The 21,240-nt window shown below is 52.2% G+C and overlaps 7 protein-coding genes across 7 annotated transcripts; 4 read left to right on the forward strand and 3 right to left on the reverse strand.

Annotated features, from left to right (window-relative positions):
• Window positions 1-1,852: 1,852 nt before the first annotated feature.
• On the forward strand, window positions 1,853-3,483 carry BO80DRAFT_379320 (DUF914 domain membrane protein). The gene is made up of 3 exons (XM_025716772.1): window positions 1,853-2,220; window positions 2,289-2,479; window positions 2,548-3,483. Exons 1-3 carry the CDS (start codon window positions 1,997-1,999, stop codon window positions 3,405-3,407), a joined length of 1,275 nt encoding a protein of 424 aa, XP_025576461.1. The 5' UTR covers window positions 1,853-1,996; the 3' UTR covers window positions 3,408-3,483.
• A 538-nt stretch (window positions 3,484-4,021) lies between these two features.
• On the forward strand, window positions 4,022-5,144 carry BO80DRAFT_404339 (alpha/beta hydrolase; the record flags this gene model as incomplete). Its single annotated transcript, XM_025717677.1, has 1 exon — window positions 4,022-5,144. Exon 1 carries the CDS (start codon window positions 4,215-4,217, stop codon window positions 5,142-5,144), a length of 930 nt encoding a protein of 309 aa, XP_025576462.1. The 5' UTR covers window positions 4,022-4,214.
• A 103-nt stretch (window positions 5,145-5,247) lies between these two features.
• BO80DRAFT_40411 (uncharacterized protein) lies at window positions 5,248-5,839 on the reverse strand. Its single transcript, XM_025717669.1, has one exon. It carries the CDS (start codon window positions 5,738-5,740, stop codon window positions 5,351-5,353), a length of 390 nt encoding a protein of 129 aa, XP_025576463.1. The 5' UTR covers window positions 5,741-5,839; the 3' UTR covers window positions 5,248-5,350.
• On the reverse strand, window positions 5,840-7,728 carry BO80DRAFT_40405 (uncharacterized protein). Its single transcript, XM_025717666.1, has 5 exons — window positions 7,552-7,728; window positions 7,427-7,483; window positions 7,170-7,274; window positions 6,893-7,111; window positions 5,840-6,724 (listed from the first exon to the last, which is right to left on the reverse strand). The coding sequence occupies exons 1-5, from the start codon at window positions 7,634-7,636 to the stop codon at window positions 5,940-5,942; spliced, it is 1,251 nt and encodes a 416-aa protein (XP_025576464.1). The 5' UTR covers window positions 7,637-7,728; the 3' UTR covers window positions 5,840-5,939.
• Window positions 7,729-14,251: 6,523 nt separating this feature from the next.
• Window positions 14,252-17,687, forward strand: BO80DRAFT_463818 (PAP/25A associated domain family; the record flags this gene model as incomplete). The annotated part of the gene is made up of 4 exons (XM_025722620.1): window positions 14,252-14,777; window positions 14,837-14,908; window positions 14,968-15,186; window positions 15,268-17,687. 4 exons carry the CDS (start codon window positions 14,252-14,254, stop codon window positions 17,685-17,687), a joined length of 3,237 nt encoding a protein of 1,078 aa, XP_025576465.1.
• A 645-nt stretch (window positions 17,688-18,332) lies between these two features.
• Window positions 18,333-19,241, forward strand: BO80DRAFT_40555 (uncharacterized protein). The gene has a single exon (XM_025717721.1). The coding sequence runs from the start codon at window positions 18,460-18,462 to the stop codon at window positions 19,042-19,044; it is 585 nt and encodes a 194-aa protein (XP_025576466.1). The 5' UTR covers window positions 18,333-18,459; the 3' UTR covers window positions 19,045-19,241.
• erg1 (squalene monooxygenase erg1) lies at window positions 18,945-21,117 on the reverse strand. Its single transcript, XM_025719184.1, has 2 exons — window positions 19,722-21,117; window positions 18,945-19,645 (listed from the first exon to the last, which is right to left on the reverse strand). The coding sequence occupies exons 1-2, from the start codon at window positions 20,887-20,889 to the stop codon at window positions 19,377-19,379; spliced, it is 1,437 nt and encodes a 478-aa protein (XP_025576467.1). The 5' UTR covers window positions 20,890-21,117; the 3' UTR covers window positions 18,945-19,376.
• Between the last annotated feature and the right edge of the window lie 123 nt (window positions 21,118-21,240).

Raw genomic sequence — 21,240 nt, forward strand, 5'->3', positions numbered from 1 at the left:
AAACCGCTGAGACGACTTGGTCGCAGTAATACTAGTATAGAGGCAGGTAAGGTATTCGGTCGGTCGGTCGGTCGGGCGGTAGGTTGGACGCGGGGAATAATAATAGCACTTTCGACGAGATCGGGCGTGAATGGAGATCCTCCAGTCAACAAGTCCGAAGATCCTGAATCAGTCGGACCAGGCAAGCGAATGAGCCTCTGTCATGGGTTTATGATACACCCACCACCCGCTTATGGAGCATGTTCTTCATCAAGGAGAGCCGGCGGACGCGATACGGGGATCTGCAGGGAAGCGACCGAAGGGAACCAGCATCAGTCGGAACCAACCAGGGTATGCAAATGACGTGCGCCCGCAGAGCTGCTTCGGGAACACTACTGAAACTACTACGGAGTATGAAAGCATCGACCTCAGGTCGGAGTCGAGAAATAACCTTTTTCAAGGTTAAAGTAAGGTTGGTGGGTGTCAACTACGGTCCTTGAAGGTTAATTGCAATGGACTAGGGACGATGTCAAAAGTCTGGCCCACTCGGACTTTGAGGCCATCCGTCAATCCTTCAATCGTTCAGAATTTCATGGTCCTACCCCGAGGCTTGGGAGGTTGCTAATAATACTCCATTCCCAGGCTCCACGTCTCTGGATCCCTGGGACCCCCATGTGGATATTCCCCATGCTCGAAGATGCATTCGACCATGCTGTACAGAGTAACATCAGACGAGACAATAACCTATCTCGTCTAATAATCCGTCTATTGATCTGCATATACGGAGTACATAGCATCTAGTACCAAAGACCTCAGGAAGCGGGTAACCTGGTGTATCTCCGGGTTAGGCATCGACCTTGCGAACCAACCCCAATCCTGCCTGATCTGTGCGACGCGAACCCCCTGCGCTTTTGCGGGATCCGTATTCTTGGGTGACAGGGATTCATTATTATTGAAGTACTCCGTACCTAGTTCGTACCTACTCCGTACCTCCTCAGTACTCATCCTCCGGCCTCGTATGTCACGTGACAGTCCACTGTTGCTCTTGATTGCTAGTACTGAGTAGGACTCTACCCCGCAGGTATTCCAAGATCATTGGAGACCTAGATACTACTCCGTATGTACACAGTGTGAATGAGTAGCCCCGCAATGCTGCGTCTCATTTAGGGACTTTTGATGGCCTGGCATTTTTTAACCTAATCCTTCAGAGCGGCATGCATCTCACAGCCGAGCCCCCTAGGGAGATTTATCTACCTTGTATAGCAAAATAAGTACTTGGAGCTAGCAGCTCAGACCCTACCATCGCTGCTCGGTCCTATGGAGTTAGTGGTTGCCTAGTATGCAAGCTTATTTTGAGCGTTAGGTTCTGTGATTAAAGGCACACTGATAATGTACTTAGACTCTTATGCATCTCTCAAGAGAAGCTACCAGACTGCTCGAGGGTTTGGCGCTCAGCGATGAGTCTTCAGACAACCTAAAACTCTATACAACCAATAATGTATGGGATAGTTGTAGCACTATCGACTCGCCGACATGCTGGAATTGTGTACCTGTACCTCCGGATTCAACATCATCGTCGAGGGCTTGTCTGGCTGTCTCGCTGGGTTGTATGGAAGGGCAAGGCTATCCTAAAGAAGTTTGAGAAGAAAAGCTCGGAAAATTGCCAGGGATGCCAGGGAAACAAATCCATGACAGGCTTCATGACCATATCAAGTTGCCAGGTTCTTCCTGTTCTCCTCGCATCAAATGCAAAGACTAGAAACCGGAGGATCCCCACTTAGCCTTGACCCATCGCCGGGGATGTCTTACCTAAGGCAGGTCCCGCCTGACCTCGGCTTCTGCCGATCTTTTTCCTGTCTTCAGATCGTCTCAACACCATAGACGAGCGACTTCTGGGGGTTTTGCGCTCGTCTAGCCTGTAAAGCTCCCCGCTCATCTTCTCACCTCCAAATTAGTGACGTATCGTTCCGACCATAGTCGGGTCGCTCAGAACTCTCTTCTAGGTCGCTTATCAAAGATGTCGAATACCACGGCCCGGGTTGCCGCTCCGAAATCGTATCCAGATACCGCCAGCAACCCTCCTGTACCTCAATCTCCGAAGCAGGATGCTCCGATCATGGGAGATGATTCTCACCAGAGCGCAGATTCTTTGCAAGAACCGCCCGCGGACCTCCTGGAGAAGCAAGACGGCTTCCTGGCCTACCTAACGACGAAAGAATTTTATATTACCCTACTTCTTGGGTGGGTGCTGCAGCCCTTAACGCTTTAACTTCAATGATGCGATCCATGGTCATTGACTTGTTAGATAGGCAGGTTCTGGCCATCGCCAACACCGCGTGTAGCACATTCAGCACCCTTCTAGTCCGCGAGGGAACTTCAATCCCGGCTTTCCAGACCTTCTTCAACTATTTGTTGCTCAATATTATCTTCACGTCGTATACTATATACCGTTATGGCATCAGGGGCTGGGCTCAGATGGTGCTGAACCATGGTTGGAAATGTAAGTGTCGTCGTGCATGCCGCCGTCCACATTGTCCCGTTCGGATCTCTGATGACGGATCTCGATAGACATCTTCCTGTCCTTCTGCGACGTGGAAGGCAATTACTTCATTGTGCTGGCGTACCGTTATACAACCATGCTGAGCGCCCAGTTGATCAACTTCTGGGCCATTGCGGTTGTCGTCATCGTGTCCTTCACATTTTTGCGGGTGCGCTATCATAGCACCCAGGTGCTCGGTATCCTGATCTGCATTAGCGGAATGGGGGTCTTGATCGCCTCGGATCATATCACCGGTGCCGATGATGGGAACTATTCCAGTGGGGACCAGATCAAAGGAGACTTCTTCGCGCTCCTAGGCGCGACCTTTTACGGCCTGGCCAACACCGGCGAGGAATTTTTCGTCAGCACTGCCCCTGTGTACGAAGTCCTAGGCCAAATGGCCATGTACGGCATGGTTATCAACGGCATCCAGGCGGGTATCTTCGACCGCAGCTCGTTCCAGACTGCGACGTGGAATAGCCAGGTTGGCGTCTACCTGACGGGATATACACTCTGCCTTGCCTTTTTCTATTGCATGGTACCGCTACTGTTTCGGCTGTCGTCGGCTGCATTTTTCAACATCTCGATGCTGACCATGAACTTCTGGGGCGTGCTCATTGGCGTTGGGGTCTTCCATTACACGATCCACTGGATGTATCCGATCGCCTTCATGCTTATTATCATCGGTCAGCTCATCTACTACCTGGGACGGCGTGTGCTGGGAGATGCGCGCAAGCCCTGGCTAGGGCGGAACCAGGAACGCGGCGTGTCAGGATTGTTTACGGCACGGAGAAAGCTCGAGACCACCGCTGGCCGGGGTCGCAGTGACTCCGTATCAACGACTTATTCCGAGCATGACCCCATGCTACCGCATGCCAGTGCAGCTTAGGGATGCTGGCGTCCTATCAGCGAATTTCTATACAGTTTAGACAGACTACTAGAGACAATGCCACGAGTTCATGATCACTTCACCTGGGGTTTATGGTTACGCAAGATATATATCTAGAACTTTTGAATACCCCAGAAATTCTTCACAATATTCTGCTAGATCACATTATCCAAATACTATCTTCACACCAGATATATCATGTAGACCAAAGCTCCCCATTCCCAGACAGTCCCCTACACATAAAATTATTCACGACTCTCACCCACTGAAGACCTATTTTCCAGCAGTGACCCCATCATACAACTCAGTGCATAATGCCCAAAAGATTCACAATAGCCATTAACTTCCTCTCAAACAGCCCTGCACTATCCTACCCACCTCATAAATAGCAATTGAAGCAATGCCGAGCCTCCTACATCTCACTTCAGATCCTTAGCATATACACCCTCTCACACAGCTAATCCCCCACACCAAAAAAAATATATATATAATTAAATAATTGAATCAAAACCCAACAAGTTCATAATTCAACTCCAATCCAATTCCCTAACTCCTAAACCCGTTGATAACCCCCCCCCCCCCGCCCCGATCCAAGGTGTGGACCGACCGATTCCCGAAAATCTTCGGAGTCTCCGACGTCAAAGCCCGAAGCCGCGAAACCACCCATGTATATATAAACCGATGAGTAGAAGGGTGATTACAATGGATAGAACACAGCATCGCAACTTGATCAGACAACAATACCATTCCTCAATATCAGCCCAACTCTCTATTTTTCTTCTCTTGAAGTAAAAAAATCAAACAATCATGACATCCCCACCCCAAACCATCACCTTCCCCTCCTCGGTCCACCAAATCGCCGCCCACCTCTACCACCCTCCCCCCTCCGCCCCGACCCGCAACAACGCCGCCATCATAATCAGCCACCCCATGACAGGCGTGAAAGAGCAAACCTCCACCACCTACGCCACCTACCTCCGCAACGCAGGCTTCATCACCCTAACCTTCGACGCCGCCTACCAAGGCGAAAGTACCGGCGAGCCGCGCGGGCTCGAAGACCCGCTCCAACGCGTCGAGGACATCAAGTCCGCCGTGACGTATCTGTCCACCTTGACCGGTGTAGTGGATAGTACTAAGATCGGGGTCGTGGGGATTTGCGCCTCGGGGGGATATGCGTCGTACGCGACGGCGAGTGATGGACGGATTCGAGCGTTGGCGACGGTGTCGGGGGCGTGTGTGGGCCGGATGACCCGGTGCGGAGGGGTGCATGAGCATTTGAGGGAGAATGCGGAGGCGATTTCCGGGGCGTTGATGGTGGCGGCGGAGGGGAGGAGGGATGAGATGGCCCGGGGGGGATCGGGGATGGAGGCGCCGCGCATGTTTGATGCGCAGAATGTGGCCGATGATGCGGACCCGTTCTTTCGTGCGGCGGCGCAGTATTATGGGACGGAGAGGGGGAGACATGAGCGGTCGACGCAGAGGGTGCCGCTGTCGAGTTATGATCGGATGGTGGCGTATGATTCGTTTAATTTTCAGCATTTGATTGCGCCGCGGCCGTTGCTGATGATTGCGGGCTCGGAGGCGGAGACGCTGCATTATAGTCGCGAGGCGGTGCGGCTGGCCCGGGAGCCCAAGGAGTTGTTTGTCGTGCCGGGGAAGAACCATTTCGATCTGTATGATACGTTAGACGAGTCGGGCCCCAAGTTGGTGGAGTTCTTTGGGAAGTACCTGGCGTGAATTGGACACCATAGGATGAGACGATGGATTTACAGGAGGGCACAGAGAGAGAGAGGGAGATAGACGGAAAGAAGTGAAATATATCGCATGACCAAGAACCTATTTGAATAAACATGACAGACCAGAACCTCAGCAGATCAGACTCCGATAACTCTTTTGATGATTTGCCGGCATCCCCGCTGTTCCTTTTGCCAATGTCCCCAGAACTAGAACCTGTAGAAAACAACCTTTTCGTACCCATGAAAGAAACCCCGTTGCTGAACTGAAACCCGCATGCTTCGGCCAAACTCGCAACCAGACCCGAACGATGATAGAATAACACCTGAACCCCCCGGAACGAGTGGGAAACAAGAGCCCGAGACGTACACTCCTCCAAGGTAAATACAATCCCCAACCCCGACGGGTCGTGGATGGTCGTGACAGAAGATGGAAAAGCAGTGTGGAACGAATGCAGGACCGACGAGAAAGAAATCATAAAATAAGAAGCAGAGGGGGAAGAAACCACGAATGCAAGCACACAAAGCACACCAAAAGGGGAATACCGACTCCAGAAACCAACAGGCCAACCAAGTTCCCCAGTCAGTAAAACCAACCATGTACCAAATTAACAGTCCACATGTGACGGAGCGCTAGACAAAACAAAAGACGGATTCTTGCACCACCTCTTCCGAATATGTACCATGCTCTTTTCCCAGTAGTATCAAAAACGAAACCCCCTCTTAGAACGCCACTGCACAGAAGCGAACACATGCCAAACAAATGATGTGTGGTAGTCGATTATCCGCCCGCGGTCGTTCAACCCCAGACCGACGCCTGGACTCCGAGACCGTTCTTCGATCCCCAGACGCCGCTGCTGTTGCCCCAGCCAAGTCCAACTCCACCGGAGGTATCCTTGACGCCAGTTGCAGCCGAAGCAGTAGGAGGGTTGGACACGGATGAACCGGAGCGATCGGGACCAGCGGCATCACCCGGAGTAAAGCCAAATCCCAAGGGAGACGGCAGAGGGGTCGTGGAGCGCTTGTTCAGCGCCGGGTTGGAAGCCTGACCAGCACCGGCCTGCGGAAGGGGACGAGTTCCAATCGGCCCAACAGAGCCAATTGGCCCCGCCATCGACTTGGAGGGTCCCTGTCTCGAGGAAGGCGAATCGGCACCACCGGGGGACGACGTCGAGGTCACGGGCTGATCCGCACTGTCATATTTGCCGAAGACGGGATTGATGGCGGAGCTGGGAGAGGAGGCGCTGTTGGCGCGAGAAGGCGACTGCAGTGAGGCGGCGCCGGCAGCAGCCTGGGCAACGCCGTCGGCACTGCCCTGGACAGGGGTCTGCGCGAGACCGAACGGATCAACGCTGCGCGGAGAAGGGCCACGAACACCGGTTGTCGAGGTCGGAGTGCCACCTGCCTGGCTTTCGGAGCGGGTGCCGTCATCGGCGAGACCGGCGGGAGGGAAGAACGCGGGGCTGTCGTTGCCGTACAGAGCCCTATGCTGACGAGCGAGAAGCTCGCGGCGGCTTTCCTCGCTCATGGCGGCCGGGCTGAGCGAGCGATCGGACTTGTTTCCAGACATTTCGGCAAGCAGGCCTTTGAGAAGACAAAGAGAATTAAAACCATGTTCGAAGCGGGAATCGGATCCCAACGTAATATACAAGCCAACGAATACATATGGGCAAAAAGATGTATGGGGAATATCGGGGAAGAAAGAAAGAAGCAGGTGCGGAAAAGGCTCCAAAGACAGATGCTACCACGTACTTCGGTTGTACTGTTGCTCCTGGTGATAGTTGCGGAGCTCCCTCTCACGCTGTGCCGCCATCCGACGCTTCGCTTGCATCATCTGTTCTACTTCATTGGGGCGACCCTGGAATCGCTGCGAGGCATAGAAGCCCTGAACGTTGGGAGTCGGGTGCATCCGAGAGTCGAACTCGCTGATCGAGTGATGACGCTGTGTCATCGTGTTGACCACACGGGGATCTGCTACAACCGTTTAGAATGGATCGCGTTCCAACCAGACGAACTTGTAGTATCATACCATATTCGGGGTAGGGACGGCCCATCATCATAGGCATCGAGTCCCTCCGGGGTGCAGCCCACAGCTTCCCACTCTTGACCAAGTTGTCAATAGCACGGTCGACCTCTGATTGACGTTAGCACCCAGCTAACCCTTCTTCTACAAGACGAATGATGGGTCGCGAATCCCGGCACGGCTAACAAAGTATGTGCTGGTGCACAACCGAAAGTTCACACAACCGAGGGAGACCAAATAACCAAAGGAATGATTGTTCATACCATCGAACTGAGAAGAAAAGGCCGGCACCTCTTCGCGTTGAGAAACGGAGCTCGATCCTAGCAAAGTCCTCGTAAGTATCCAGTACCCGATCCATGCACGCCATTCCTATGTCAATTATCCATACCTGAGCGCGACGGGGGAGCTGGTTGCTCCCAAGATGCCTGGCGCGTAGAGGGCGCCTGCCAACCCTGAGGCTCGTAGTATGCCATGGCTACCGAAAGAAATCGAGGTAGAAGGACGGACGGACGGACGGACAGGTGTTGCGGGAAGGAGGTTTGATCCGCTCGGAGGCAATCAGGAGAGGCCTGTTGGGATTTGATGGATAAGCATACGTTCTTAGGCCGATAGCATAATCAAATCAGAAGGCATTGACAAAAAGTAAAAGGCGGACGAAGCGAAGTGGAGGCCGAAAATAAACGGGCCAAGTGTCCGAGTCAGGGCACAGGAGTGAAAAGACGGCGGATGGCGACCAGCGATGACATCGATCGGACTTATTATTAGATTCCCCGAATTTGACTCTTTTGGTATCAAACTTTTTTGGGTCCCCTTTCCTCTTCGGTTTCCTCACGTCGCAGTAATGGGAAACGGTCACAACAAATTTATTTATCCGAGGCATCAACTTGGACTGAGAGCAAGACGGGCCGATGAAACCGAAGAACCGATGAGATGCGTTCTCGTGGGTTTGTGAATTCCTTTGCGAGTGGTGGTGGTGCTCATGGTCGAGGGCGGCCAGAAAAACAATGCTTCGGAACAGCAGCAAAATTATAGACTTACCAAAGCAAAAGAGCGTCCTCCGAATTAAAAATTCCGGGCGGTTCTACCACGAGCGAACGAGGCAGAACGGGAAATGGACAGACGACTTCTCACCCTTGAGGCACGACAGATGGAAAAAGTCTGGCGTGAGGGATTAAAAAGGGTTGGAGAAGGCGTGGGGGTGGTGCGGGAAATAAGACAGGGAAGGGGGAGAAGGAGGGAAGAAGAAAGGTTGAGGAAGAGGGAGGAGGAGGTCGGGTAGCAGAGGTGCAACGTCGAGGGAGATTGAGGACCGGGGGTGGGAGAGGGGGAGCCTGAGAGAAAGAGGAGAGACACCGAGAGACTAGAGAGAGCGCGAGCGAGCGAGCGAGCGAGCGAGAGAGAGAGGAGAGGGGCGAGGGAAGCGAGAAGCGTGGATTATGATTTTTTTTGGCCCGGGGATAAGAAACGCAGATTCAGAGGCAGCCAAAAAAGCTGCTAAATAATAATAATGGAAATAATTAATCACTACTAAGTACTAACTCATTTACTCCAGAACTAATCACTAATCAACCACTGACTCCGGGATGGACACAGGACACCACCACCACCACCAGAGCGAAGGCAGGAGATAGCTAGATGCTATCTACTAGTCAGTCAGAAAGATTAAACAGGAAAGTTAAAAATGAATCGAATCGAGTCCACCTTGGTAGTTACCTAAGAAGTAGATAGTTGGTAGAGAGCGCACACCAGGCTCTCTCACACACACTCCTTCTCTTTCTCTCTCACATTATCTTTCCCAAGTAGTCCACCCGCACACGCACACAACCCGTCAGTCCGCATACCATTTAGGAAAGGATTGAAAAAAAAGGGTGGGCACCGGATGGATTTGCATTGTTCTGGTTGGCAATGGAGATTCGGGTTGTTGAATTGCTAGGTTCCTCCCGGTCCGAGGGTCCTTTTTTCTTTTTTTCCTTTTTTCTTTTCCTTAGCCTCGTACCCTCTTAGGTTTTTTTTTGGCCCTTGACCTACCCCTCTCATTGGTGTCTGTTTACCTGACTCAATCGATATCTAGATGGGCTCCCAATGCTGGAGGAAAGTTGAAGGAATTCATTAGCAGAGGGTACCATTCAACGGGTTATGGATGATTCACTTATTGCACTTCGTCTCCTCTGCCTTGGCTATCAATAGAATCGATTGTGCTTCTATTGACAGGTAGGAATCCATGTGGTAATGTTAGGGGTCCCACTTGTATGGTCAATGTACTCCCGGTATCATATACCGTCTTTACAATCTCGATACCCGTCTACCTTGCAGGCGACGGTCTGACAGCATCAATTTCACAAGGAAAATGGATCAGGTAACAATCGGACACTCCTTCCAAGAAAACTCCCTCAAGTCTCAAAACTTGACTGAGTACTGTGTCTTTTCTTGACTCTTCACAGACTCGCTATTGTAGGGTCGGATGCACGCCTTGCGTCCCACCTCGTAGCCGGTAGCCGGAAATTTGGAGCACTGGGCACCGACCTTGCCATCGTATGCCTCTGTTAGCGTCGGCCCGTCAACCTTTTTTGAAGAGATGGCTGTCCCACCCTCATCAGTCTTGGTGGGCAGGTACGACTAATCCTCACTCCAATGGTCACAACGCTCAAATCCGCGAATGTATCACCATATGGCTCACCCCGAAATCTTGATTTGGACCATACCCCTTGGAGGTGTTATGATAGGCTGTCGAATAGGAGGTCGCTGGCTATCCCCCAGGTAGCAGAGAAACATAAGTAGTATGTATCGTACCACTATTGACAAGGAAAGGATACAGGTATGATACCAGTATGGACTTCAGATATGATACTGTACCTACCAGATAGCGTCGGGGGGTCAATTATCGCGAGGGTTGCTCCGGACTACAAGTTGGGTTTCCTTGGATGATGATGGTATCACTAAATACTTCATCCTGATAACGAATCTCTTTTCACCAGGCGGAAACCGGACAGAGTCAAGAGAATCATCGGGCCTCGTGGGGATTAAATTAGCACTGGTATGCTACTAATTCATCAGAAGCGGCCTAGCGTGCGGTGGTCGGCCACTCCTTGCGGGTACTCCGTACACATCTCACCTTCATCAGTGATTGTCTTGGAATTCTACGCCGTAATTAGCAGCAGCAGCAACAACATCCCCATCATGACGGCTGTTGTCCATGGCCAGGCAGGAGGGGGAAGGAATTCAGATTCATACGGTGTATCGCTTGAAAAAAATGCACATCGTGTGATTGTAGAGCCATCCCTCTCGGGCTCCCTTGAATAGTGCGTCACAAGGTCGGAGATGTCTTTCAATCCGTCTGGAATATGTAGGAAGAACTTCCGGCATCTGTCACGGTCGACCCTTCGTTGCAGTAATAAAGCTGGATAAATACTCCGTGTCGCCTGGCGCAGTCCAGGAGGTCTTGGTGGGGCATGGCCAGTTCAACATGGATGGCACTCGGACCCCCTGCACCCTTTGGGAATGCACCTAAATCACACGATGGGCTTGCCCGTCGTCATCATGCTGCCAGTGGCTTGGATCAGCATGTCAGCCATGAATTTGTTGTTGGCGCACCACAAACATTTTATAACCTAACTCCAGGTGGCGAGGACGCCGGTAGATGGATTCAGTCTATCTGTAGAGGTGTGTATCTTTCTGGACAACACTCGAGATGTATATTGCCAGACGCGGCGCTATACTACCGTTGATGTGCCCCAGCCAGTCCTATTACTACAAAGACATGCTCCGTATGTCAATATAATATATTTAGCTACAAGCCATCTATCTGCAGTTTTCTGCATACCTACTACATCATAAGCATATGTTTCGCTCAGCTGCCGCGCATCTGCAGCAATATGACCTCGGTGGCTGATCGCGTTGGCTTGCTTGCATGCTAGCCTTGACAATCGAACCGACGGCTTCATCCGAGTCGATGGATGCTTCCGATACTCCAGGGTTCTTGTCTTGGTCCCCAATACAGGCCTGGGAGCGACTCTAAGGCGTGTTGATCACGCAGGTCTTCCGATGGACTTGTAAGATACTCAATCAGGCAGATACAGTGTTAGCCAATCACATTGACTCGTCAAGCATGGCCGCAGAGGACTTCACATCAATCGATGCCGATGCTCCTAGTTATGATCCCTCCCGGAGTTGGGTTCTGGGCCTTCGGGCCATCTCTGCCATAGTTCGAGGCCCTATAGGCAGGACTATAGCGTATTGAATCTTAGGGTGAGCGCCCACATTGTATGACTCGCTCGGGGGGGTGGGGGGATAAGTAGCAGGACCTTGGAGGAGCGACGTGATGGTGTCTCTCCCCAAATGATGTGACAGAATTCTCCAATCTATCCCGTACTAGTTAGCTCGCCAACTAGTTGAGTCAGACTTTGAATTGTTCGGAATGAAAAGTGCGTGATAACCTGGACGGCAACTACAATGACCGGCTGGATATACGAAGTATGAAAGATGTGCCTCACTGCCTGTATTCCAGCACTGCCAGAGTCAATAGGGGTGGGAATGAGACTACTCCATAAATACATGCCCCGTGAGTGAAACACGCTGCCCTTATCACGGAAAAGGAGTTGCTAGGGAGAGGCCCCAGACGACGATTCATGCCAGTCATGATCAATCATCCAAGACAAACCGCCGCCGTGAAGAAACGGGTTTCCGATGGTGTCTGGGAAGGTGGGCCAAGGCAAGGCCTGAATTTCATTGAACGCTGACTGGAGGCGTCGGCCACACGTGCCGCCAGCCAGACGCATTTGGCCGGACCAAGGACCGAGACATTCGAAGGTTGAAACTCTCCCGGACAGGAGCACGGGAAACGCGGGGCAGAAAAAAAAGGGGAAGAACAATGAACGCAGGCCGGCTTCTTAGTGGCAGGAACCAGGACGGCGGCGGCGTCGGGGGCTGTTGGCATCCTGGAGGCGTCGAGTAACAGGCCGGTCCGCGTACCGAGGATTGAGGTTCATACAAAGAAGGATTGAGCCCTCCTCGCCTTCAATAATAATACATCGACTGTCTGGTCGGAGGCACTGGCCCACCCAGAATGGGGGTTGCAAGCAGGACGGAGTACATTTAGCCGTTGCCAAATACCAGGTGCCAGGTGCCTGATGTACTACGATGCACGTCGCGCGAATGCACGTCACCCTGCTAGGCCATTCAATTGGACCGCATGTTGATGGGGAATTAGTAGTCAGGACTGCTTCCTACATAGATGATACTGGGCAGTTACTGGAGAGCCGGATAGCAGGAGGAGGAGGAGGGGGGTGGGAATTGAGGATGGTTGAATTGGCGAGGTCCATTGAGTGCCTGGTGAATAATGATGCTTGGTTTCAGATGAATATGAGCAGGATCACCAATAATAATAATACCACCAACTCCGAGTCTCCCTCAGGTGCCTCAGGCAGGGAGGGGAAGTGGGTTCGCTGGGGAATAAAGAAACTACGGATGGAAACCAAGAAGCAGAAAAAAAAATGCCATTAGAAAATCAGAAACAGACATCGTGGATGACACTTGCCCTATTGATTGGAATTCTTCCTTTCTTCTCTCCTTCATCTGCAGCCGCTGCAATTAATTTGCCAAAGGCCAATAGCCCCGATATTACCTCGGTGCATGTCTATTTCCCCAACGACGCCCTCCTTAGTAGGTACTGCCTCCCAGGTTGGTCCCTGAGTCCTCCAGGAGGGAACTGGCCAAGCTACCTGTCATCTATCTGGCACTTCTCCTTCCTGGCCTTGCTCTCAGGTGAGTGACTGCTATTCCGAAACGTGTTGGTGGTTCTATTCTCATCACGCGTCGGCTTTCTGTTTCCACCTGCTTTGCCCCCTCTCACTCGCGCACTTCCCCCATGCCATCTTCTTTCCTTGGGCTCTTTCCTTCCTCTCTCCCTCTTTTCTTTTCTTTTCTTTTCTTTTCTTTTTTTCGCTTCTAGCATATTTCTTTTCAAAAGGGTTCCTGCTCCTTTCTGCTTCTTCTGCTTTTTTTCTCCCCTTCCCCTTGTCCTACTCCTCGTTGGGGGAACGTTGTTGTGTGTGGAGGGGGTCTATCTCCCATAGAGCGATAATAGTTCCCTCTGGGCTGGAAGCATAAACGGCGGTGCCCGGCCGTGCCCACTTCTCGGGACGCCCTGGAGAGTTTCCCGCCGTTGGAACGCAATTGCAGGCCCCCCCCTGGCTCGCTTTGGCTCTCTGTCTGGCTTTGGCTCACCTCCCTCAGCAGCAGCGCAGCAGCAGCAGCAGATCGTCCTGATTGATCCCTCCCTCCGCGCCCGCTTGCTTGAATTGACTTGCCCAGCAACCTGTTTGGAATCCCCGTATATTCGTTCGCTCGAACACCAGGCTGGTCCTTACATGGAGCAAATTCGGTGTTCCTGTTTCTGTTCTCGTTCCTCGACACGGCTTCTCCGCTCACCTTGTGTGGTTTTTTCCAGTGTGCCCTTCCCGGCTAGAGACTATCGCCCTCTCCCCTTAAAACACTGTCTATCTGTTTGACGATCGCCCGGTCCGTCCACTCAGCGAACCCTCCTTCCCCGACTACCCCGATTTGCCTCGAGTTGGAAAGTGCATACTTCATTCACTCCTGTATCTGGTCTGCTTCAGATCCCATTCATCTAATTTCGGGCGATACCATTGTCGAGCGAGCAGCCCCCCTCCTCCCCTCAATCGAGGATTGCGAGTCATTGCCTGCGGAAAGCAGTACAAAGGCAATTTCGCTGACCCGTCGCCGGCCGATTTCTGCAGACATCGAGTCCCCTGCTTTGCCTCCTTCCCGGGTGTCGCGTCACATACCGCTACTATTATTCCCTTTTGAAACGCACTCCGTGCACACAATCGTTGACGGATTATACACTTGCCGGTGGCGGACTGTTTTCCGCCCGCAAGGTTGGATTTTAGGTGGACGTCGACATCAGCGGTCGATCACCACCGGACCTTTTTCGTCCAACTCTTCCCTAGAGGCCAACGTTGTTGGATCAACGTTGGAATCGCTATATGATCCCAGACACCCATGGGAATGCTAAAACTTCTTCCCTCCCAGGTGGAAAGTCACCAATAGCATCACGGAAGGCCTCGAACATGCCGTGGAAGTTATCGACAGACACGTCTCCGGAGGCAACGAATCGGCCGCCATTGACATCGCAGCAATCGAACTCCCTGCCATCCACTCCATATCAACATGCGCGGAAAATCTCTTTCCACTCCAGGTCCCCCTCGCCTCCCCACGGAAGCACATCCCCTCGATCTACCCACTCCGAGTCCACTCACCTCCCTCCGTCCCTGCGAAAACAGTTTTCGGGCTGCAAATATGAGACGGCCATGGCCTTCTTCCGCCGGAGAATACCATATTCCCTGGGTGCCGACCTGCTGCCGGAGGAGAAGGAGGGCCTCAAAGAGCGGTTAGAGCCGGAGGAGGAGAAAAAACTTAGCGCGGATATGTTGGAAGTATATGATCGACTTCTGCCGTCTGCAGAGAGTGACGATCGACGACGACAATTGGTCCGCAAGTTGGAAAAGCTCTTCAATGACCAGTGGCCAGGGTGTAATATTAAGGTTCATGTTTTTGGTTCTTCAGGGAACAAGCTTTGTTCAAGTGACTCGGACGGTATGTACCTGTTGCTTGCAACCGTGTGTGCTTGCGGTGTGATCTGACAGGGATTCCAGTGGACATCTGTATAACTACTACCTATAAGGAGCTGGAGCACGTTTGTCTATTGGCAGAAGTGCTGGCTAGGCGTAAGAGGTTCCTTTGGCCTGTACTTGCGGGGCGAATCACTGACAATCTTGGATCACAGATGGCATGGAACGAGTCGTTTGCGTTTCCCATGCGAAAGTACCCATTGTGAAGATCTGGGACCCGGAGCTGCGACTAGCGTGCGACATGAACGTCAACAACACCATGGCGCTGGAAAATACGCGAATGGTCCGGACTTATGTCGAGTTGGACGACCGTGTGCGGCCATTGGCCATGATAATCAAGCATTGGACGAAACGGAGGATACTGAACGATGCCGGTATGTCTCATGCCGTTATTTCTGGATGGATAACAGATGCGCACAATTTTGGGCTCGTTAGTACTGACCGTCTGAACACAGGGCTCGGAGGCACGTTGAGCTCCTATACGTGGATATGTCTGATAATCAATTTCCTGCAAACACGAGACCCGCCAATTCTGCCGAGCCTCCAGGCTCGTCCGCACAAGAAGAAACTGACGGCGGATGGGATAGTCTGTTCATTCGATGATGACCTCGATTCCCTTGTCGGCTATGGGCGCAAGAACAAGCAAAGCCTGGGGGAGTTACTTTTCCAATTTTTCCGGTATTACGGCCATGAAATCGACTACGAAAGACTTGTTGTATCAGTCCGCGAGGGCAAGCTATTGTCAAAGGAGGCGAAAGGCTGGCACCTGCTACAGAATAACCGCTTATGTGTCGAGGAACCGTTCAATACGTCGCGGAATCTGGGGAATACAGCCGATGATACGTCCTTTCGCGGGGTCCATATGGAACTGCGCCGGGCCTTCCAAGCTGTCTCCGAAGGCAACCTGGAGCACTGCTGTGAACAGTACGAGTATCCGCCCGAGGAAGAACGCTCGTGGGAGAGACCGCCTCCCCAACCGCGACCTGTGATCACTGCAGCACCGCCACCGTCTCGGGGAGGTCGTGGCGGAGGCCGCGGTGGACGGCATTCCAATCAGTTCTCCCGGGGAGGACACTCCGGTGGGCGCCGGGCCTCGAATACGCCGAACAAGTCTAATAATTTCCGCCAACCCAACGGTATGACCGCTTCCGAATTGTCTTTACAGGCGCAACACGCTCAGTACCTATTGCATGACCATCTCTACCAGCAAATCCAGATTCTCCAGGCCCAGGAGCAAGAACTGCGACTCCAGCTGCAGAACCAGGCGCTACTCACTGGGAGGCCGCCCCCTGTCCTCATTCGCCAACCGTTCATTCAATTTCCAATGCCTCAGCAGCAGGAGGCCTCTGGCGACGATAACTCTCGATCCAGGTCTGGAACGGTGAATCACCCATCTCCAAACACTCCGCTGCGCCAGCACGTTTACTACAGCAGCCCTTATCTCCCTGTTGCAGTTCCTGGCGTACAGGGAAGCAATACAAACCCGCCATCGCCGTCAGCCACTACTGCCATGCCGGACCTTCGGCGTAGCCCCCGTCGGTCATCCGTGGCCAATGGCTCTCCGGGCGGATCACTCCGAGCCCACTCGCAGCCGGCGCGGACAGTGAATTCTCTTCCAAGTTTTGCGCCATTATATTCGATCTCTCAGTTGGCGGACAGCTCACCGGGATCGAAGCCACGCAACACCCCAGGTTCTCCGGATGGCACACAGAGCGACGAGAACAATACCTTCATGCCGAGTAGCCTTCCCAACGTGTCCCGCTCCACATACTTTGATGAAGGTCGATCAAATGAGTATCTGGGATATTATATTGCGACCTCGCCGCAGCTACAGACGTATCATCAGAACGCCCTGTTATCGTCTTTATCATCTCCAGTAGGGCTGGCACTGCAGAACGGCGGCATCATGCCGTTTGCCGGTAACCCACAAGACTATCTGCCATCAATGCCAAGTGAACAGGCCGGCCAAGTCTCGGATAGCGGCACTGCACTACCCATGAAGCTCGGGTCAACATCACAGCGTGCAACTTCTCGGTCGGCCGCGTCTGGTGATCGCGGCGGCCCTTTGATTGTGGATGGCTCCGTCCCGCCTAGTGAACAGCGTCTCTCGATATCTGCGGAAGGCTATGACCCGTATACGAGCATGAGCCATTGTACGTCGAACTCAGATGACCTCAATATGGATACGCCTGCGAGTGTCTCAGATTCCTTTTCCCAGGACTATCAAGACAACAGCTCGGTTGAAATTGACCAGACGCCCTACTTTAGTCGACAGGGTGTCGATACGTATCCTACAGCGAAATCAACAGACGTTTATGTGAACGGACACGGCGGGAAGCATAGTCTACTTTCGAGCCGTTTGCAAAGTCTTCACCTGTCAAATGCCGAGAAAACCCCCGAGTCTGCGTTGAAAAATGGATACGAGAAGCCAAAAATGCTCCACACCCACCAAGAAGCTGCTGATAGAGAAAATCCTCGCCCGAGGCAGGTGAATGCAGCGGAAAAGGGGGTAACCGTCGCTGGACCACTGCCTGCGGCGGACTCGCACTCTACATCTAGTGGCAAACGGCGTCCTAACGGCGGCGTGGATGCGTCCGAGCGGGTCAACGGCGTTGCACACAAATCAAAATCCAAGAACCACAATACGTCCGTTGGCGCACCCGAGGCTGAGAAACGCCACACTGCTCCTCAGTCGCGAAAGCCCAATGGGGTCAATCCGGCACAGGACTCGGCTGTCGTTCATACTAGCAGTAGCTGGCAGACGACCAAGAGAAAGCAGAAGAAACATGCCAAACATTCCACAGAGTATAGGCATGGTTTGCACAGTGGTGCGGAGCCACTTCCGGCGGATGAATCCTTAAGAAAAGGCGGCTGAAGATGTCGCATGATATGCCATCGTACGCATTTCCGGTTGTCCTTGCCTTGCATCACGTTTACCAGGCCGGTTTAGCACAAGTCGCACGCCAGTATGTCAGGTCAAGCTGAATGATGGCTGTGCCTGGGGGGAGAAAATCGTCTTCTTACCGGTTACGTCTTTCGCCTGATCAGCATTGCATCACGGCCCTATACTGGCCAGATCGCCTGCAACATGCATGGCTTTTGTACAGCCTGTGCTACGGTTTTCCAATGATTACTTTTTGGGAGTTGAGCTTGAGTATACCAAAAGACCCTTCGACCAACTGAAGGGGTGTTCTGTGGTACTGTATAAATGAGGCGGCATCATCTCCAGCAGATGAGATGATTTCGGTTGCACTTGTTTTTGCTACTTTTATGGAAGTATATGACACTTTTCTTTCCCCATCCTTTGTTTTTTTCTCTTCTTCCTTTTCCCATGTTCCATATTGGCGTTTTGCAAGGTTAAATAACGGAAAATTGGCAAGTCAGGGGGTTTGACTGGTTACCATGGGTTACTTGCGTGAATTGCATACGATATATGTGCCCGGTCCTCTATATTGTTGTTCATTTGTTGTGGTTTCTAACCTTGATGTGGTTTGGAGTTACTCTCAACTCCTTGGGGGTGTGGTTGAGCTTTTCTATCACCCAGGCTGTTGTTGTGCCCATATGTCGTTCCATACGGGCTGTATCATCTACCCCTTGCTTTGCAATTTCGCTGCACGGAGGACGTCAAAAGAGAAAAAGCAGACCGAATGAAACATATCCGCGGAAGCTTGAGATTCAAAAAAAGTCAAAACCACATGGTCTGTATGTGTTGTTATACATCAAAGCTGCGTGCACGATGGCCTGATTGGCCTGTTCCCTCCCCCATTTGTTCACTTCTCACAGGTTGGTACGGTTTCCTTTTCTCGTTTCTGCCGGCTGTGCATTTTTTTTTTCTTGACATTATATTCACTTGGCATGATCGTCGTCATCATTATCATTGTCCATATACCATCATAGCAGGGAGCCAGGCGAGTGGGTTCATGTTGTTCTCTTTGCATCCTTGTTTCGTGCCTGTCGTTGCTGAAAGAATTTGTTCTTGCCTTTGTCACATATCACGTCGGTCAGGGTTGGGCAATGGGTTCGGATGTAGATGTTGGAATTTACATACAATAGAGAAAGAAGAAGAAAAAAAAAGATCAAAAGTTTTGATAAGTTTCAGCGTGGTTTGTTTTCATAGATCATATAGCGAAAGACTATTTTCTTGGGGGAAGTCTGGTTGTCTGGGTCAAGCATGCAATTCGCTTGATTTAACGACATACATATACAGTTTATTGAAGTGTCTCGAAATGTGACGAGGTCATGCATTTCGAGCTAGAGACTACAGAGAGAAAGAAAAGTAGTATATAAAAGTTTTGCAAGAAAAAGGTTGGGAAAGTCCTAATAGTACAGCATAAGAAAGAAAAAAAGGCAATTAAAAAATATGTGACGAGAAAGTGGAACAGTAATGTATGTATGTACGGGTCATGGCTCTCCGTGAATGAAGCACAAACATGCATCTCATGAAACGACTCGACCCCATCTTGGGTCCATTAAGTGATAAGAGGGATGAGGAGGGGGATGGATGGATGGCAGGGTGGATGGCTGGATGACATGCTGGGAGGATGTAGTCGAGGGATTTGCTGGTTTAGCAAAATGCTTCTATCAGCATGTAAGGGAAGATCACGACGCATGCTGTCCAGAACACCATGATGCAGTGGAACAGAGCCAGGGGGAACTTGTATATGGGGGAATTGGTGATGACGAGCCAGAGGGAAAGAAAGGCGACACTGAAGAAGTGCCAGAATAGGACGGCGGGCTTCTTGATCAGACCGCCCAGGAGACCTACGGGACCGCTGGTCATTCCTAGTTCGAAGTAGCGGAAGCAGCCTCGTTGGAGAGCACGGAGGTTCTCATCTGTTGGGGAATTGTGAACGTTAGCTAGAGTTCTTGGTACGTTTGATGGAGAGAGGGGAAGGGCTATGGAACGAACCATTGGCAGCGAACAGGGCATACAGGGCCTGGGCTAAGATGTTGATGACAGAGGATCCCTTCTTCCGTTGCCAGTGGAACGAAGACAGCTGCTGTAGGACTTTTCGGTGATCCGCAAAGCTGGGGACCTTCTCCGGACTCAGCAGGTCACGCAGAACCACGACATCGTTGAAAGCGACAGTCATTCCTCCTCCGGTTAGGGGGTGCCGCATGTTGAGAGCATCGCCCAAGATGACTAGACCTGGGGTCTTGTTTTGTGCGCTGGGGAGATATGAATTGGGCATAGAACGCAGCTGGCCCTTTTCTAACGCAGCAATGAAGGAAGGCTGAATTGACTTGGGAAGAGAAGGTAGGACGACATTGCGAAGGTGGCCCTTGACGCCGCCATTCTTAACGGATGCCGACGGGAGGTTCTCCGGGATGTCGATAAGGATGCGGGTTTCATGGGTGCCAATTTGGTACACGAGAATAGGGGCATTGTCGCTCAGAAGGACATGGCCGTGGTAAGGCTTGGGAAGGTCGGCATCGATCAATTCCAAGCCCCAGAACCTGGACCGGACCTTGGGGGTGTTGGAGTGGTATTGTTTGCGGAATTTCGAGGCATAGCCGTCGGCCACCACCGTGAGATGGCCAAAGTAGCAATCCTTCATGTCCTTGGTCACACACTCGACTCCAAGAACCTGCTTGGTGTGAGAGCAAGTGACCAATTCCGTAGCCTTGGTCTCCACGACCGTCACGTTGGGACACGCCAGCGCGGCCGCGCGCAGTTTCATGACAAACCGGCCATGGTGGAAGCAACGGCCTTGCGGAGGCGGCGACGACGGCGACGACTTGGGATACGCGAACGACACCGGCTTGCCAAAGTAGGACACGTAGTAGCCAGTAACTGGGATTGCGTCAATGTCTTCCAGACAACCAGCAAGGCCCAGCTTCTCGAGGGCCTCGACGCCGCCAGGTTGCAACAGCTCTCCGACGATGCGGTCAGGCTCCTTCATGGAATTCTCCAGCAGCAGAACGCTGCGCCCCTGTTTTCCAAGTGTCACGGCCAGTGCGCATCCCAGAATACCGGCGCCCACAATCACGACATCGGCATGGTGGTGGATCAGCCGGCGTTGTTTGGCCGCATCGGCGGAGGGGGTGGCATGGCCATTGGCGACGGCGGTGGCCATTGTGCGGGAGGGAGACGGCGAAAGGAGGTCAAAATCGACAGGGCGGGCAGAATTGGCAGGGGGCGCAGGGCATATTTTGTCTGCGAGGGGATTAGGAGCAGAAGGAGGAGTAGATAAGCTGCGCCAGAGCAGGCAGAAAGGAGGCTAAGGAGGAAAAAGTTGCAGGTTGGAATGAGGGAGATGGCCGCGAGTGTGGCGTGACATGTGAAAAGGGCCCCGGCGGCCGCTAGCCAACCCGGGCACCGTACGATGCGGGTGCGGCCACTCTTTATCTACAGTGTATGGTACCTGGTCGGAGGGATCTAGATTCTTCGCTCCAGACACACGCCGGGGAACGTCGCTAATATACAC

Source organism: Aspergillus ibericus, assembly GCF_003184845.1.
Source record: "Aspergillus ibericus CBS 121593 unplaced genomic scaffold BO80scaffold_14, whole genome shotgun sequence".
Lineage (NCBI taxonomy): Eukaryota > Fungi > Ascomycota > Eurotiomycetes > Eurotiales > Aspergillaceae > Aspergillus > Aspergillus ibericus.

Coding starts and splice junctions, on each gene's coding strand:
- BO80DRAFT_379320 (XM_025716772.1), top strand. CDS start 1,997: ATGTCGAATACCACGGCCCGGGTTGCCGCTCCGAAATCGTATCCAGAT. Junction 2,221..2,288: donor TATATTACCCTACTTCTTGG/GTGGGTGCTGCA, acceptor CTTGTTAGATAG/GCAGGTTCTGGCCATCGCCA. Junction 2,480..2,547: donor GCTGAACCATGGTTGGAAAT/GTAAGTGTCGTC, acceptor GGATCTCGATAG/ACATCTTCCTGTCCTTCTGC.
- BO80DRAFT_40411 (XM_025717669.1), bottom strand. CDS start 5,740: ATGGTTGGTTTTACTGACTGGGGAACTTGGTTGGCCTGTTGGTTTCTG.
- BO80DRAFT_40405 (XM_025717666.1), bottom strand. CDS start 7,636: ATGGCATACTACGAGCCTCAGGGTTGGCAGGCGCCCTCTACGCGCCAG. Junction 7,275..7,426: donor CTTTTCTTCTCAGTTCGATG/GTATGAACAATC, acceptor AACGTCAATCAG/AGGTCGACCGTGCTATTGAC. Junction 7,112..7,169: donor CCGTCCCTACCCCGAATATG/GTATGATACTAC, acceptor CGGTTGTAGCAG/ATCCCCGTGTGGTCAACACG.
- BO80DRAFT_40555 (XM_025717721.1), top strand. CDS start 18,460: ATGAAACATATCCGCGGAAGCTTGAGATTCAAAAAAAGTCAAAACCAC.
- erg1 (XM_025719184.1), bottom strand. CDS start 20,889: ATGGCCACCGCCGTCGCCAATGGCCATGCCACCCCCTCCGCCGATGCG. Junction 19,646..19,721: donor TGCCCTGTTCGCTGCCAATG/GTTCGTTCCATA, acceptor ATTCCCCAACAG/ATGAGAACCTCCGTGCTCTC.